Here is an 18,380-nt window from a genome sequence, read left to right as displayed (position 1 = left end):
CCAGATCCCACCAGGCTATAAATGGGGCCCCTACCAGAGACCCCCTCTGAGTGGTCTTCTCAGAGCAGCAGGTCTGTGATTGAAACCCCTCCCCTTAGACTGGGACACCATCCCCAGGACTGAGTGTCCTCACCTCACCTCCCGTGAGTGGTTATTTCTTCTGGATGTATCCTTGAGAGATGCCTTTCCCCCAGCACAAGCAATTATTTCTTCTGGGCACCCTTGAGTTTCCCCTTTTGTGAGTATGTACATGCTTAGATCATCATTCTTGCGTGCTAAAGTGCAGTAATACTACACCAACTGGTACAACAAACTCATAGTGGCTTAAATGTTATCAGAAGTGTTGATTGGTTTTGGATTACCCATTTCTCATTGCTTTCAGTTTTGTAATGACATAAAGTTTGTCTGAGCTTATTACTTGTTTGGATTAGTTTTGGTCCAATTCACATGGCTATAAACAAAAACAGTCCAGTTTTAGCTAATGGATTAATCTCTAAATAATTTCATTCTCATCTCCAAGACAGAGAATAAAGCTTTGGTAAATTAATCAGCATGCACTGGGAGAGCACTTCACATGAAAATCTTAGCCAAACTGTGTGGGGTAAAAAAAAAAAAAAGCTCAATTAAAACTGATTACCAAACAGCTCAGTTGTAGACACTGAAAGTCTAAGTATTTTGGTTAATATTGCTCACTAAAAGCAGCCACAGACTACAAGTATTTCAAGCTATTTTCAGTTTGGTTCTTCTGTTACAACATATTTTCCATCATTGAGATGGATGCAAATTAAATGAAACTGTTTATCTATTCAGCATCCAAGATGGAACATTATTACCTTTGCTAATTTGGATTACCAGACTGAAATACCTGATAATAAGCATTGTTCCTTTCTCTGCAAGCCAGACATTGTACAAAACTTCCATGTTTGAATTTGAAATATATGTTAAGAAATGTATTACAGTCAGTGGTACAAAGGGAAGGAGGTCTGTGACAATGAAGACTCTCAAATACATCAAGTCATCTCCAAACTTCATGAAAAAAGAAGTTTGTCTGTGGGTTAGTTTTACTGAGCTGAATGAGTCAATGAAAGTAATCCAGGGAGGAAAAAGTGTGACACAGATCATAGCACATTACATTCACTTCAGTGTTTACAACAGCAAAGAAGTGGCCTCTGAACATTTAAGGCTATGCTTTACAGCATTCCACATGCTCTTTCTGGAACACCTGATTAAGTTCATATTGGTAGAATCCAAACAGGAGAACTGCATCCTTTCCTACTTGCTCCTGAACCCTATTGGAAGCCTTAATATACACTAGTAAGTGGTACATTTTATTGTAACTAAGAAACATCAGCTGTTTCATTATAAAAATATTGTGGAAATGAGCACACAACATATACCTATCAAGGTCAATTGTAGGACAACGAAAACACAGACCTATCTATCTACCATGCAGTAGGCATCATAAATTTCTTTTCTCTATATGTATTTTTTATTGCTCATTAATAGCCTCAGTGTTTAAAGCAAACAATCAAAAAAACAGAAAACTAACAAAACAAAACAAAACAACACCAAAAACCTCAACCCAAAAATCCTAACAACAGCAAAAACCAAAATGCACCTTTGCTTCCAGAAGGACAGACATTACGATAACCATCCGCTGAAGTAGATGCACTGATGTTCTATGCAAATAAACCCAGGTGTCTGGAGAAGTTTTATACCTATGTCTTGCTTTGGATGTGTATACCTTATACAAACAGTTAAGGGGAGGAGACGAAGACAGGTATAAATAAATACCATATTAAACCTTTTCATACTGTGAAGAAAGTTTTTGCATGTCATAAACCGGGAATTTTCCCCTCTCACAAATTAGTATCCCTTTTATTCCCTATGCTCCTAAACCCTGACACACAGAAAATGTTTCCAGTTCAGAACCTTGAATTTTTTAACAAACAATTAAGCAGTATGCTTCATTTCCCTTGCAACTCAGTGACTGGAAGAAATGGCAATCCTGGAATAACACCATGAACTTACAACAATATAAAATTCTAATCAGCAACAGAATTATGCAGTAATGAGGATATCTATTAGTTTATGGTTTTGCCTTCAAGAGATTTATGAAGCACTCATTATTACTCTACTGGGTGATGTAACAGAGTAAGCCTATTTTAGTCAATCGGGGGGAATTTAGGATTACAATGTGTCTCTCAGCTGAAAACAGAGCCTGTATGAGAAAAACTGTGAAAATATGCCAGTGTCTGGTCTTGAAGAGTTCCATGACAGCATGAGGAAAAAAGATGACCTTTTGACAATTTTTAGAAAAGATGCAGCTCAAATGTGTAACACAAGCTTTTGAGTATAGTACCTAGGCTAAGCTCTGTGATGGGTATGAAATGTAAGGCCTTACACATGCTTGAAGGCTCTGATATTCCTCACGCCAGCAGCACTGCCATCATTCCACCATACACACTGTTTGAACTATGCAAGTTTACTTAGGCTGCTCAGGAAAGATGGAGAAACAGGACATCATGTCTTCTCTTTGTCAGTACATGAATAAAGGATTATAGACAATCTTCCCTTGTTCCACAGACCCCTGCCTTCTGCTGCAAGACAGTGCCTGTTTTGTGAATGCATATTTTCTGCAAAGCTCTCTCTGTGCTTTGGCCAGGGCTGAAGAAGGGGCAGCTCCGCATGTCCAGCCAGAGGGGTGGAGTGGCAGCGGTGGTTAGCCAGAGTTCAGTCCTCCGCAAAAGAGCTTCCTACAGTTTTGTTACTTCTATTTACAAAGGAACCTCAACTAGCTGTATGCTGTCTGAGACAAAAGAGCCTTTATAAGCTTAAAAATGGTCTACAAATAGTGCTTCTGTTCCTTCACTGACGTGGGGGACTCTCCCGTGGGATATACAATGGCTATTGTGTTACTTGGAGAGCTGTGTCTGGGTTCTATCTAGAGCCTGCTTTTTCGTGAGTATTCACAAAACTAGCCAATTTATAGACTGCTCAAGTTTGTCTTCAGAAACAAGGTGTCTTTCGAAAGATAATTAAGAATGAACTCAGTGTGTGCTGTATTACTTGCAAACTATGTGAAGTGAGGAAAATGACACTGAAACCACGGCAGCAAGTGATGACTGGAGCAGCAGCACTGACACAAAAGGAATGCATGGCTGAACGCAGACTGAGGGAGGTTAAACTTGCTCCTGCCTGAGAAAAAAAAAGCAGCTCTGGGAAGGAATCCTGCTTCTTCTAGCTGGTGCAGGCATAGCATCTTAAAGAAATGTATGGGGAGAAAGAAGAGCTAGGGCATAGCTAATTAAAGGGAGACAGATAGTTAACACCACTGGACTGGCTTTCCATAACAAAGTGGTTTCACCTGGAAAGGAAATCAAAGATTTCTAGGGCTAAGAGAGCACCAATTTATACAGGCTTTTGTTAGGCTTCAGTGAAGATAGTGCCATTCACTTCAATAAATAGTTTAAGAATCAGAATTAGATTCATCCAAGATACAAGGTACACAGTTTACAACAGGAATAACTCAGAAAATAACATAATTTTATCATTCTGTAAACATAAGGACTAGATGCCATTGTAATTCTTGAATACTGAATACACAAACAATGCATTGCTCTTTTAAAATACATACTTTCCTAAAACCACAGTAGTTCTCCCTTGATGTGATTACATGCCAAATACACTGAAAGCCATTCTCTACAAGGAAGCGGGGAAGAAATAAGACAGTAATACATCTAGATAATTGGTAGCTAGATGTTACAGCATCCTTGCTACTAACTTGGAATGCAGATAAGCAGCAAAGCTGGGATGCAGAACAAAACAATTTTAAATTCAAGGGTGATCTGAACTGAGACAAAAGGAGCAATATCTTAATGGCAGAAATTAAGACTCCAAAGTCCTCAACTCTAAAGGCCACAATCTGTTGAAAATCTCTGGAGAAGTCAGTATGTTTTCCAACTTCTACCAATATAAAAACCATGAAAGCACTTAAAAGAAGAGCAAGGCTGCAAAGAAAAGTACTAAAAATTTGGGCTCTAAGCATTCTTACAAAGCACATCCTCTGAGAGTTATCTTTGTTGCATGTGCATTAGAGCAGTCTTAACACAGGAACAGTTGCTTCTGTTCCCTTGAGGTTCTTGGCCTTGTTCAACACACAAAACACAATGCTCTTCCTCTGGCCATGAATTAGAGACTGGTAGCAAAAGTAACAAAATGACATCTTTTTCACTTCTTGCCAAAGACAGAAAAAGCAAGTAAATACAGTAAACAGGTACATACCGTAGATACAGGAAATTAAGCAGAATTGTGAAGAGAAAAGAGAGAAAAGAAAAAAAATTAAAGTAGGATTCTAACGTTGTCTCTGACAATAGAAGTTTCTGTGCTCTGGTGAGAAAGTCACCCAAATAACACTATCTAGAGGTGCTCACCAATGGTGTATTGCATGTTTTCTAGCTGACCCATCTCATACACCTTTAACCTTAGTGTCGAAGTACATTATGTTCGCAGCTAAAAGCAAAGTCATAGGGATCTGAGCACTTAATCTGTAGCATTCTGTACACCTTAAGCATCATTTTTAAAGGGGCATTCAAAGGGAAAGTTACCTGCTTTGATCTAAGCTAAAGTAATTATTCTCAATGTCCCATTAACTGAGTATTTAAACCCAGTATTTGAGACATGACAGCATTAGGAATTAGGCAGGAGAATCACCAACAAAATAGAGAAATACACTGAAAGCCACAACATTGTCCAGGGCAAGTCCTAACTCTTAGCAACAGCAATGGAAACCACTTAACAACAAAGTGTTCAGCAGATTAATGCAACATAAGCAACCTGTAAATCAGGGTTGTCAAACTCATTTTCACCAGGGGCAACATCAGCCTCGTGGTTGCCTTCAAAGGGCCAAATGTAATTTTAGGACTGTATAAATGTAACTACTCCTGCGTTTATGGAGTCCTAAAATTACACCTGACCCTTTGAGGGCAACCGCAAGGCTGATGTGGCCCAGGTGAAAATGAATTTGACAACCCTGCTGTAAATGACTTGCTGAAGCTGCCCTCAGGAGCATCGCTACCACTAACTGTTTAAGAGGTGAGAGAGTAAAGGTCAAAGCCAGAGCAACCGAATCATAAAGAGATGTCTCAAATTGGGTAGAAGTTCGCTTTATTACTAAAGATAATTTTATTCTAGGGTGATATTATTTGCTTTTGATAACTACTAAATGAGGCAAATTAAACAGGAAGGTTTTATTCCAAAGTTAACCACAACACTGTAATTATTACTGCATTAAAATCAACCATCAAATTCATTGGAAGCTCTACTATCAAGATCCTGCCTGAGAAGACAGTCATATCCTAAGCAATAAAACTATGTGTTTACGTGAATTATCACGAACATCTTCTAAAGCATACAATTTAAATGAATGTAATTTTTATTCAAGTTTTAAATCTATTATGTTGGTTTCCTTTCAGGTCCAGCACTTTCTGATGTAGTCAAGTGAAATACTTTTTAAAACTTGTTGTTTCAAAATAATTTAGCACTGATAGGTGGCAGTTCACAACAGCTTTGCTGCTACTTTTAGCAGCAAAAAGTTAAGGTCTCAAAGAAGAATCTGTTATTAATAAAATTCATAGCTAGATCACATTAAATCTTTAACCATGTAGTCATCTATTACCAACTACTTTTCCCTGCTTCTGCATTTACAAACTGTATCATGGCAAAAAAAAAAAAAAAACACAACCCTCCAGAACATTCATTCCTTTGATTAAGGAATGACTTGAAAATAGCTACTGTCAAGCTCTATTGTCAGCTTCACTTGCCTGGCAAGATGGCAACATGGATACTACCCCTCTTTCCTCACACAGAGACAAAACCTACTAAAAATCAGAAGAAACTCAAGTCTCCTCACAGTATTATTTTGATATTATCAAATATAAGCAGAGAGATCGTGGAACACTGAAACCACACAAGCACGTACAGACAATAAGAGCAGGATAGCCTCAAACACTGAATTGCATTGCCCTCTTATTGCCATGACGCAACTGCTTAATTGCTCCACACTGATTTTGGACACTGAACATGAACACGGGACTCCCTTTTGGCAGTTAACAGAATAAATCTTGCTTGGGTAATTCTTCATTGTTTGTTTCTTTTTGATACAATTAAAATAATACTGCTAAATTCTGTTTCTCTGACTTGCATGTCTGAATTCACCAGATATATGCCCTATTTATAAAGGAATAACTACTGTCATGTTAGTTGCCTTCATACACAATTCAGCTCAGTTTCAAATTATTTAAGAATTAGGGGTATCTTACCAGGACTAGCTCTGTACAGCTCAGATGGGCTGCTGATCTTTTGGCTGGAGGTAGTCCGCTGATTGTACAGGGGAGGTGTTTTCACTAGGAGAGAAGGAAAAGTACAATTCCTCTTCAGTAACAGCTAAAATGTTAATATTGCTATTAAAATAAATATAAAGAGGAGACATTTCCTTACTGTATGGTGTGTCTGGTGACAGGGGAAAAGCTGGTGTTGATGGAGCAGCTTTATTTCCATTTGTTGGAGAAAACATTCCCCCATCTATTTCATCTTGGTAATGTTCAACAACCATCTAGAAAGGGCACAAAAAAGCAAAATTACAGTGTGAAATTAACCCTACAATACAGCATGGCATTTTTCAACAGACTACAGAAGGTTTCATATAATCTGATCCACTGTTTCAGCAGAGAGATGTTGGAACACTGAAAACATGCCAACAAACAAAAAGCAGGTCATTCTTAAACACTCAATTGCATTTCCGATATAACTACAGTAATTTGTTTTTCTTATTGCCACAATGCAACTGCTCAATTGCTTCACATTGATTTTGGACACCAAACGTGAACATGGGAATCCCTACTGGCTATTCAGCTTCAATAAATATTTATTGAAGAAATCTTGGTTGTTTACCTCCTTGGTCTCTCCTACAGGAACTGGTGATCCTGGATTTACAGCCTGGTCAGTAGCAGGAGACTTCATCCACCCACATCTGTTATATGACGGCTGCCCAGCGACATCATTGTCATACTGCCCAACACTTAACTTTCTGATCCTTCCTCCTGTTGCATCATCTTGCATAACTGTTGCTGAAAACAAATACGTAAACTGATTAATTTTTTTTTTTTTTTTTTACATAGAGCTGTCAAAACAAACTTCACTGTTCTCCCTTCAGCCATTCTGTTCAAGAATTCTCAGGTACCTGGGGGTCCTGGTGAAGAACAAGTTCAATGAGTGAACAGTATGCTGCTGTGGCAAAGGTGGCAAACAGGGTGCTGGGCTGCATCAAGAAAGGCCTCACCAGCAGAGACAAATAAGTCATTATCCTGCTCTACTCAGTGCTTGCCAGGCCATACCTGCAATACTGTATTCAGTTTTGGTCCCTGCTATACAAAAAAGATGTAGACAGGGTGGAGAGGGCCCAGCGAAGGGGCACACAGATGGTCAAAAGACTGGGAAGCTGCCATATGAGGAAAGGCTGAGAGAACTGGGCTTGTTCAGCCTTGAGGAAAGAAGTCTTAAGGGAGAACTCGTCACCATGTTCCAGTATTTAAAGGGTGGCTACAAAGAAGACAGGAGACTCCCTTTTTACAGAGAGTCACATGGAAAAGAGGAGGGGTAACGGGTACAAGTTACTCCTGGGGATGTTCTGACTTGACACAAGAGGGAAATTTTTCATAATGAAAACAAACAGCCATTACAATAATGTCCCCAGGGAACTGGTGGATTCCCCGACACTGGGTGCTTTTAAGATTCAGCTGGACAGGGTGCTGTGCCATCTTCTCTATACTGTGCTTCTGCCAAGAAAGTTTGGATAGATGATCCCTGTGGTCTCTTCAAACCTGATAATCTATGATTAAATAACTGATTTCATAACTGCTTTTACAAAACCACACAGGAGCGGGAGGAGAGTGGAATCATTTGTAGTTAGTCTTCCTGACACAAGTTGGAACATATCTGCAGCACACCTGGTTCCAGAGGAGTGAAGCAGCATGTTTCTGCTGACGCTCATTTCTAACAGAGGTCACCCCCGGTGCCAGCGGCAGCGCGGGCCAGTAGGGGGCGCATGGAGCATCCCGAGGGAACCGCTCCGGCCGATCCCAACTCCCCGCGGCTTTCCCGAAATAAACAGCTTCCCTTGGGCTAACACAGGCCCTAGACGGCAATCACAATCACAAAAATTAGGTGTTAGATACACACAGGAGCTGTAACCTGGAATCTGAGAAAAGGAGTAAACTAAGCCAGCAGAACAATCCAGGATATTCAAAGGGCATAAAGCAGTATTTGTTTCCAAAACCACTATTAAAGGAGTGTAATTAGATGCAATTTTATGATCAGCAGGACTTTATACTTACCAACAGGCACTTCCAGAATATTCCTGCAGCAATTGATTTTTCCACCCTTCTTTGTAAGAATAAGTTAAAAATTAGAATGCCACAGTAGTCCCGACTGTGTAGTCACAGGACAGCAAAAAAAAATTACATGCATAGCAACTTTTCAGATATTCCTCTGAGAGTTTTTATTGCCTATATATGCAAAGACATCTTTGAGAATTAGCTCTTAAAAGAGCTGAGGGTTTCTAAAAGAACTTATTTGCATTGCTTGTTGTCATTTAAGCTCTTACAATAATTTCCAACTGTAACCACATGTTGATTAAGCACATCTCCTACAGAGCCTGATCACAGAGCTCTAACAGGAGTCAAAGCATGTCCTTCATGTAAACCAGCAGGAAGGCTGAACCAGCCACTTCGGTAGAGAAAGACAACAGTGCACACCTTCCATACACATCCATTTCCTAACCCGAAGTAGCTGACAGATGTAAAACCTGGTATGTAGCATTATGTGCCTGTATTATAGATGTTTCACCTTGCTTACATAGCACAATTATGGAGCATCAATGCTCAAATAGGTTTATGTATATGAGAACAGTTTTTATTCAACATTAAAATACAAGCAGGGATTTCAGATTAAAATCCATGGTACTTAAGTGATTCTGCATTGACATAAATATGCATCAACTTGAATAACTCTTTGTTAAGTAGTGGTTTATTCTAAAAATATTAATAAATCTCTTGTAAAACCACATAATTAGACACTTACAAAAATCCAGCTCTGCTACCATCAAAGCCAGTGTGATAGTAACTACTACTAAAGCCAATAGATAAATAAAACCCTGCTAGTCACTTTTGAAGAGTCTACCAGTATAGTTAAATTTCAGGGTCCAAATTTAGCCAGTTATTTATTTTATTGAGTTAATATAAATACATCTAGCACATCTTGGAAAAGACACAGCTGAGATCCTGTTTTTTATGGTGCAACTAAAATACTTTTTAAAGCATTCGTGTTTTAAATGCTTATTTAGCCCTCTTTCCCCTGATGAGAAACTGTACATTTGGTCTTTCAGGTGGAAAGTGTATCTTCTTAACACAGTGAGCAAACTAGACGCATTAAACAAGATCTTCAAAGCCAGAAAAGGACATAAAATCACAAATATCTTCCAAACCTCTTAAGTGATGCTAAAAAGTCATGAAGATTTCTGCTGACACTGAAGACATTTATGAATGTAGACAGAGCCCATACTACGCAAAATTCTTCCAACTCTTTGCATTGGAATTCTTTCTTTATTTTTAATTTCTGTAACAAAAAATGAGTGGGAATCACCTTTGAAAAGACCATTCGAGACCATGCACTCCCACCACTCCTCCGCAGGATGCAATGGGAGCCAGGAACAGCACATGAGTTTCACTCCATTTGTAACTAAGTTATTAAAGTACGGGCAGTTTCTTTCTGAATGTGCCTCTCCTACTTAACACAGCCACGTATACTACTTTTTGCGAGAGAATGTCTACCTTTTGGATGGGTCAAAAGAGGCCTTAAAATTCAGTGCAGATTTTACTTGTATTGCTAAGGAGAGGGTTTAATCATCAATGATATGATTTCACTTATGTCACTAGTATTCACACACTCATGAAGCTTGTCATTTCTACAAAGTTAATGAAGTCCACAGAAAGTTGCAAACAAGTATCTCAGGGAAACGGGACATTTTCTTTAAATAGACTTAAGTGCTTTACGTATCAAATTCCAGCAGATGTTGTACCAGAGAGGGGAGAAGTTGAGCTGATACATTGCAATAAAACTTAAAGCAAATAACGTGAAAATAAAAGATGAAAATTAAGAGAAGTCAGCAAAAAATGACTTTTACTTATTTTATTGGTTTTGCAAATGTACTTCAGAGCTGCTTCAAGGTAACAGCTGTTTAGAGTTATTAATTTAGAAATGTAAAATGTCAGGAGCCAAGACATCCTTGTTCTTGTAGTCTAAAGTTTTGGCAGAACTTCATCAATATCCCGGGAGCACATATTTATTTCTCTGAAAGCATTTTGTATAGTATGATTTCTCTCTTTTCCCTTGTGAACTACAAAAAATAATTCCATTTACCCTGAAGGACAAATAGTAACATTCCAATAGATTGGCATCAGAAAAGCATCATGCATCCATCTTGTCAGATGGTTATCACCATGCAAATGCTACCACTAACAGAAGCATGGCCAGTGGTTAAAGGTTAATCTTTATTTGGTTTCTTTAGCTGCTTACGTTTCCTGGAGTACTGTTGAGATGTATTTATTAACTATTAGAAAGAAAACAACACTAAGCTAAAAATCTTGTCTGCGACGGTACGTCAACAGTGCACTCTCTCATATATTAGTAATTTCCCCAGCTAAACTTCAAAAACTCTTCATATGTTATACATGTATATACATGCATGACCCACACCATTAAAAAGGTCCACATTTACTTTCATTTGCCACAGCCACTAGTAAGATGATGCTTACTTGTTTCCACTCAATTCACAGGGCTTTATGGGCTAGTGTCAAAACCAGCTTTATGTAAGAGTGGGGCGAGTACAGCATACATAGTAGGACTCTCTGGGAAGAACTTTTCTTGTGGAGGTAGAAAAACAAGCTAGACTGATAGCCCTTCTGCTGATTATGGAAGTCCTTAACATTTGTAAAATAGAACTATCAGACTTCTCCAAAACCCAGCATGGTCCATTGAAGTCCCTCCCTTAACTTCTACCTAGCTTATATCATAGCCAACTGTGCAAATTGCAGCCAAACAGGAAACCCCTTGCAACAGATAATTATAAAGCAAAGTTCCTAAGAAATATGATAGTTTCAGCATCTCCTTGTTTACCCCCTGATAAGAGTCTCTAAATCGCATTTTGACTGTAAGAGCATGAAGAGGTGTAGTCACCTTTAAAGACTTGAATATTACTTCAGGCTACTCAACTGCCCTTCCATTACTCCACAGTATTTCTTGATAGAGCCTTTTTTTTTCTTTTCTTTTTTTTAAACAAAAGCAATGTATAATAGAAAAGACTTATATAAAGTCTATAAATACAGTTATTCAAACTGATTGGGGGGAGGGAGGGAAGATTAAGATACATTGAATTACAACATGACAAAAATGCCGTAGAGTCTCCAGATTCACATGTTATCCTGGTTACCAGTACAAGTAACTAAAAAACATACTTAGCAGTTATTTATCCCTTGAATAATCTACAGGCTCCATAATATAGTTCAAATCAGCAAAAAAATAATACTTTCCAACTTTCAGTTGGAAGAGACCTACAATGACCACCTAGTCCAACTGCCTGACCAGTTCAGGTCTCACCAAAAGTTCAAGCATGGTATTAAGGGCGTTGTCCAAGCGCCTCTCAAACACTGACAGGCATGCGGCATCCACCACCTCTCCAGGAAGCCTGTTCCAGGGCCTGACCTCCCCTCAGTAAAGAAATGTTTCCTCCTGTCAAGGTCAAACCACCCCTGACAGACACAGCTTTGAGCCATTGCCACATGTCCTGGAACTGGGTACCCAGAAGAACTCAGCACCTCCCTCACCACTTTCCCTCCTCAGGAAGCTGGAGAGAGCACTGAGGTTGCCCCTCAGCCTCCTTCTCTCCAAACCAGACAATTCCTCAGCTGTTCCTCACAGGACGTGCCTTCTGGCCCCTTCCCCAGCTTTGGTGCCCTTCCTGGGATGCATCCAGGTATCTTGACACCCTTCTAAAGTGGTGGGGCCCAGAACCACACACAGTCCTTACGGTGAAGCTGCACCAATGCTGAATACAGTGGGATAATGACCTTAAAAAGCAGTTTTATTTTACAATACCGCCTTCAATCAACTGCAGAGCAGTTTAGACAATACCAGATGATATTGAATCACCAAGAATTAACTTCAAACTGGAGCCATTAATTGTAAGTTTTTCACATTTAAACATTAGACCAAATGTATTTTCTTTTAGACTCTCTTCTGAAAATTAACAAACATTACATCACCTTCAATGGTTAATGAAAATGTGTTAGATTTTGTCATTTTATAACTAAACAGGTGATCAAAGCTTGTTTACAGATTATGTTTTGTTTTTCTAAATCAAAAAGTGCTATCAAGCTTTGAACCTAATACTATTAACTGAAATTTCACATTGGCCTTAAGAAGTTTGAAATATTCTATCATACTGAAAATCTGGAAAGCATTAATTGCTGCCACCAAAACCGAAGAACTTGATTATTCAGTTTTTACAAGACACTAATCTTGAAAGTTCTGTGCTGAAATTATCCAAGAGGTTGCAAACATGGTGAATTGTTACAGCATTGAAACATAAATGTTAGAACTTGTAAAACTAATTATAACCATTTCAATCATCAAAACTTGAGTAGCAGTTAGGATCATCTTTCTCGGTAGAGCTTAAGCAATGTTAACTATTATTTCACAGATAGCTTCTCAGTTAACTTCATTCATTCCCCAGCAGGATTTTTGGAATATTGAATTCATTTAAACACTATCCCTTTCACAAGAGACAAAAGGTAACAGCTACACATTTAAGAAAATCTGGCAAGCATGTATATAAGCCACATGTACATGGTTTAGGGAAACCACAAGTGGTTTGACGAAACAAAAGGAAAACTTAGTAGGATGTATGTTTAATCAATCAACCAACCAATACAACTTAACAGATACTGTAATTAGAAAACTAATACCCACAACAATTAGTAGACTCTGCAGACAGAGCATGTCACACACAGAGGAACATAGAGAGGAACAGATAAAGCAGATGCACTTCTAGTGAGCTTATCACTGTAGATTCAACCTGTGTGAAAAGTTAGCATGACCTAAAAGAGGCTCCACCAGTTCAATGCACAGATCAATAAAAGTCAGGGTTCTCTTGAGAAAGGTAGAGTGAAAATTCCAACAAGGCTGTTTTTCCAGTCCCCCTTTCACAGACCTCAGCATAGTCATGAAGGCTGAAAAAAGACTCTGGGGAAAATTATGTTAGCATTGCAGAAATTCCAGATGACGCTGCCTGTACAGCAGTTTAAAAAGACCTGCGTAACTCGAACTACCCAGTACTGTGAAACATGGGGATTCAATCCAACAGGAGGCTTAACAATTAATGAAGAAAAAAAAAAAAATCCACAATTTAACTTCCAACAGAGAAGCCTTCAGGGACTGCCCCACATACTGAAAATTGTTACTACAACACTACTCAAATCAAAAGTGATTTCCTTCTCTGACACCATTTATCTTCTACAAAGTTTAAGATTTTTGCCAAAGTCATTTAAAGATCAAGCTTTCACAATGGCTTTATGCTTAAACCAAAGGAAATCTACTTTAAGAATTTAGAATTGGCTTTACAATCACTGTTGGAAGTTTAAAGGAAAAATAACACCTTCAAAGATAGCAAGACAAAACTCAAGCTAAATGTTGTAGTGGAAAAAGAACAAGCAAAAACATATCCAGCTGAAACAAAATGATGCAAGTACCAACAGACTATCTTGTCATGCTCAAATTTTGAGATTCACAGCTCTATAGGTACATTGTTTCAAAGGGACTAATCAGAACAAAAGCCAACTGAGCTGCATCTGTGATATCTTCTGTGCCTTAATCTTTCTAAAATGTAGTAGGAAACTACTACAGACAGAAAAATCTTACTGTTTTTGAAAAAATACCCCATGTTTAGCAATGATTCACAAGAAAACAATTTTTTTTTGCCCCCCTATCTAGAACAGGTAGTAGACTAGGAGTTCTAGCTATTAGCCTAACAAGGAAAGGAAAAGTCCTAAACTCTGCCCCCACTCCAAACAGGCCATTAAACTTGTTCATGTAGGACACAGCAGCTTCCCAGATCTCGCCACTTCAGCTTCTTAGCCCTTTTACTCTGTGCCAAGCAAGGCATGGGCAGCAAGCTTGTTGCAAAATCCAGCCTGGCATCTCCAAACCTGCACAGAGATGTCCTACTGATGCTACACTCAGACTCACATCCTGGAAGTTAAAGGATTGACAAAAAACTGTGGAATAAGTATATGACATAAATTACATTAAAAATGACTGCGCTGCTAAATCTAACTAAAATTCCATTTTAAAGTTTAGCTTAAAAATTAACTAAATTAGTTAAATTAGTTCAAAAACTCCAGTTTTAACTTTTTAAAGTTAAAAACCCCCTTAGTTTTTAAGTTTAGTTTAGCTAAAACCTCCAAATTTCTGGAGTCATAGTCAGGTACCAAAATTTTCCTGTGTGATGGAATCTATAAGGCACATGAGGATTTGGACAAGCTTAGTTCCCCTGACACTTCACAACTTACTTCAGATGGACTGGGTTTGCTCGCCCATAGAACATCACAAAGTGAATGGGATCACCTGGAACAGTTTGACGCGTTTAAAAGTTATTATTTAATAAAGTATGCAAAAAGGATTTCCTTTGTCTGCAGATACACTGTAGTATGATATAGGATACTGTAATTTAGACTATTTTCAAATATTTATTTTGTAACAGAGGAAAGATCTCTGAAGATGTTCCAAACACTTGTAATCAGATATTTAGTCACCTCATTTTTATTCATTTTGCATGTTGGGATATTTTTGAGCGAGGGAGGAAAGATGGCTTTGTTAAATGCTCAATACTTTAGCAAGCTGATAAACTATATAAACTCCAAATAAAACGTAGGGCTGTGTGAACTGTGTATTTGTGTTGTCCCCACTGCATTAGGTGACCTAAGAATATTTCCAGATGGTATTTTCTAACACAGTTACTGATGCATGATGAAGAATTAGAATTAGCTGATAGCAACAATATAATTTCATCCTTAGGGAATACATAGTCCCTGTGTTCTTCATGCTGGCTGATACAGATAGATGTGCATCTCTTGGTCACAACAATGGAAACAGCCCTGTCCTCCAAATGTTGAATGCATGTGTCCATGTGCTTTGGCTTAGTTTGATCACATAACTCTTCAACTGATTCTACCACTTTTCTAAAGATGCAAATTGTAACACTTTTAGTGTGAAAAGATGGGAGGGAAAGGATGAGACATGGGTGACAGTAATGGTAGGTTGTACAGAAAATGGGTATAAACCTGTTATCTACATTCATTAACAGAGTCTTGCTTTTGTAATTTTCTAGGTAGAAGCAAAACATTGTTTGAGCTTTCCTTCTCTACCAAATAAGCATTAAACCTTGTGATAGAAGATTCGAGGAAGTAAGTGTTGCAAAATGATCTTTAACAGCAGACTGAGGTCATGTGTAATTAGGTATGAAAGAATATACATATAATGACATAAAGGGGGAACATCAGGCTGCAGAGAAAAGCTTACATTTGCATTCAAATTTCCTTAGGCTGTAAGCTTTCTCATTATTTAAAATGATTTTTTTTTATTTCAGTAAAGCCTTTGATATTGTCTCTCACAGTATTCTCCTGGACAAGATGTCCAGCATATACCTAGATAAACACACAATGCAGTGGATGAACAACTGGCTGATGGGCTGGGCTCAAAGGGTTCCAGTAAATGGGGTTATGTCGTGCTGGCAAACAGTCACTAGCGGGGTTCTGCAGGGATCCACCTCAGGGCCAGCACTCTTCAACGTCTTTACAAATGACTTAGACTCAGGATTGGAGAGATTGCTTAGTAAGTTTACCGATGACACAAAATTGCAGGGAGCTGTTGACACTCTCGAGGGCAGATATGCCCCGCAGAGGGATCTGGACAAACTGGAGAACTGGGCAATCACCAATCACACGATGTTTAACAAGGGCAAGTGCCACATTTTGCACCTGGGACATGGCAACGCTGGCTATACATATCGACTGGGGAACGAGGTGCTGGAAAGCAGCTCCATGGAGAGGGATCTGGGGGTTCTGGTCAACAGCAAGTTGAACATGAGCCAGCAGTGTGCCCTGGCAGCCAAGAGGGCCAACCATGTCCTGGGTGCATCCAGCACAGCATTGCCAGCCGGGCGAGGGAGGCGATTGTCCCGCTCTGCTCTGCACTGGTGCGGCCTCACCTGGATCACTGTGTGCAGTTCTGGGTGCCACACGATAAAAAGGATATAAAGCTACTGGAGAGTGTCCAGAAGAGGGCTACAAAGTTGTTGAAGGGTTTGGAGGGGAAGCTGGTTGAGGAGCAGCTAAAGTCACTTGGTTTGTTCAGCCTGGAGAAGACTGAGGGGAATTCTCATGGCAGCTACAGCTTCCTCACAAGGGGAGCCGGAGGGGCAGGCACTGATCTCTTCTCTCTGGTGACCAGTGACAGAACCCGAGGGAATGGCAGGAAGATGTGCCAGGGGAGGTTTAGGTTGGACATTAGGAAAAAGTTCTTCCCCCAGAGGGTGGTGGAGCACTGGAACAGGCTCCCCAGGGAACTAGTAGTGGCCCCAAGCTCGACAGTGTTCAAGAGGAGACTGGACAACACCCTCAGACACATGATGTGAACTGTGGGGTTGTCCTATGCATGAACAGGAGTTGAACTTGATGATCCTTGTGGGTCCCTTCCAACTCAGGACATTCTATGATTCTATGATAAGCCACTGTTCTACACGGTTCACAAAGAAACATCCTAGCAAAAAGAATTTCAAGGGTCTCTGTCCGCTGCTCCCTGTTCCCAAAAACACTGAACACTTAACCCAATCATTTCACACAGAACCAAGAACATGGGCAGTCAGTAGCTTGGTGCCCATGTTAAGCTACATTGAGGCTACATGTGTATAAAAACCTCTAGGAAGAAGTGTGAGAGAGAGCTGCCTATCTGTCAATCAGTGCAGAAACATGCAAAGAGAGGTAAGAATGCACCACCATGTACAGCCCAGCACACTTTTAATTCTTAAGGTCATTCTTTAAGTTTTGTAGGGCACGGGAAACATGCACATGCCTTCTTAAGGAATACATTTTCTGCACACTCATGCAAGAAACCTGATAACCCCACTATACTCTCATAATTCAACCCTTAAGTTAGGCACACACACAAGGCATGACATCAGTCTCACTCATCTCCACTATTGTTTGCTCTTGCTCACTCATAGTATCTCATTTGTCCATTGAGTCTCACTCAGAGGCATTCAGCCCTGATCTCCCAACTCCCACCATCACACACTAATTTATTCTCTTGATACGCTTGTTAGGTCAAGGACTGTTTAAGTCACAGGGTGTAGAGCTTCCCCCAAAACCTGACTGTGTAAGACCAACCATTACTCTTCAGTGAACAACTGCTGTTTTGGTTATCCTTTCTTTGTTCAAGGCTATTTTCCTCATCCCTGTGGCAGTCAGCATTTCTTCATGCTATCAATTACACCTCCTGTGCTGCAGTAGCTTCAACAGCTAATTAACAGCCTTGGAGAATCTCCTGTTTATCCTGAGTCGACTCCTAGGTAAGGTAAACCACATCCAGCAGGCCTATGGTCTGTTACCACAAACTGGCCACGAACAACAACATATTACTGTTATTTTAAGGGATTATTTAACTTATATGGGCAAGGTTTTCTTCTCCTTCTAATATAGCACGTTTACAGCCTTTCACTAAAAGTATGCAGAGTACTTCAGCTTTACTGCATGTGTGTGCATGTGCAGGGGAATGGAGTCAGACTAAACTGATGCTTCAGCTGTGCACTCCAGAGGGAAAGCAATGTTAAAGTCTGAAGAGGAACCTTCCATGACTTTACACATTAGTTTGTTCCCACACATGCAAGAATAGACTTTTGACTTTAACCAAACACGAGTTATGGTTTTATCTGTTTTTTTGTTTGTTTTGTTTTTTAAACTGTTTGACACTTGCCATTAATTTCAGTGAGTAGAGAGGATATGTTCTGTTATTTATTAAACCTTGCACGGAAGCATTAACTCTCAGTAGGAGCATGAAGACAACAGAGGGCTTGGCTTTGTACACTAAGACTAGTCCTACATTTATACAGTCCTAAAATTATATTTGGCCCTTTGAAGGCAATCACAAGGCTGATGTGGCCTCCAGTGAAAATGAGTATGACACCCTTGCTCTGGAGCATTTGACAAACGTGC

General features: G+C 39.4%; 1 protein-coding gene across 11 annotated transcripts in view; it reads right to left on the bottom strand.

Annotated features, from left to right (window-relative positions):
• Positions 1-18,380, bottom strand: part of TNS3 (tensin 3) — a 228,108-nt gene that overhangs the window by 49,577 nt on the left and 160,151 nt on the right. For all 11 annotated transcript variants that reach the window (XR_011737653.1, XM_071804682.1, XM_065829953.2 and 8 more), the window contains 3 exons: positions 6,952-7,127; positions 6,499-6,613; positions 6,321-6,404 (listed from right to left, as the gene is read on the bottom strand). Coding sequence is in view for 10 of the 11 variants with exons in the window: in XM_071804682.1 (XP_071660783.1) it covers positions 6,321-6,404; positions 6,499-6,613; positions 6,952-7,127 (375 nt within the window). In the remaining variant the exon portion in view is untranslated. The remainder of the gene's footprint in view (positions 1-6,320; positions 6,405-6,498; positions 6,614-6,951; positions 7,128-18,380) is intronic.

The sequence above is a fragment of the Patagioenas fasciata genome, chromosome 2 (assembly GCF_037038585.1).
Source record: "Patagioenas fasciata isolate bPatFas1 chromosome 2, bPatFas1.hap1, whole genome shotgun sequence".
Classification (NCBI taxonomy): Eukaryota; Metazoa; Chordata; class Aves; order Columbiformes; family Columbidae; genus Patagioenas; species Patagioenas fasciata.
The sequence above is the reverse complement of the archived record's forward strand: the minus strand, read 5'-3'. Positions and strand labels throughout refer to the sequence as shown.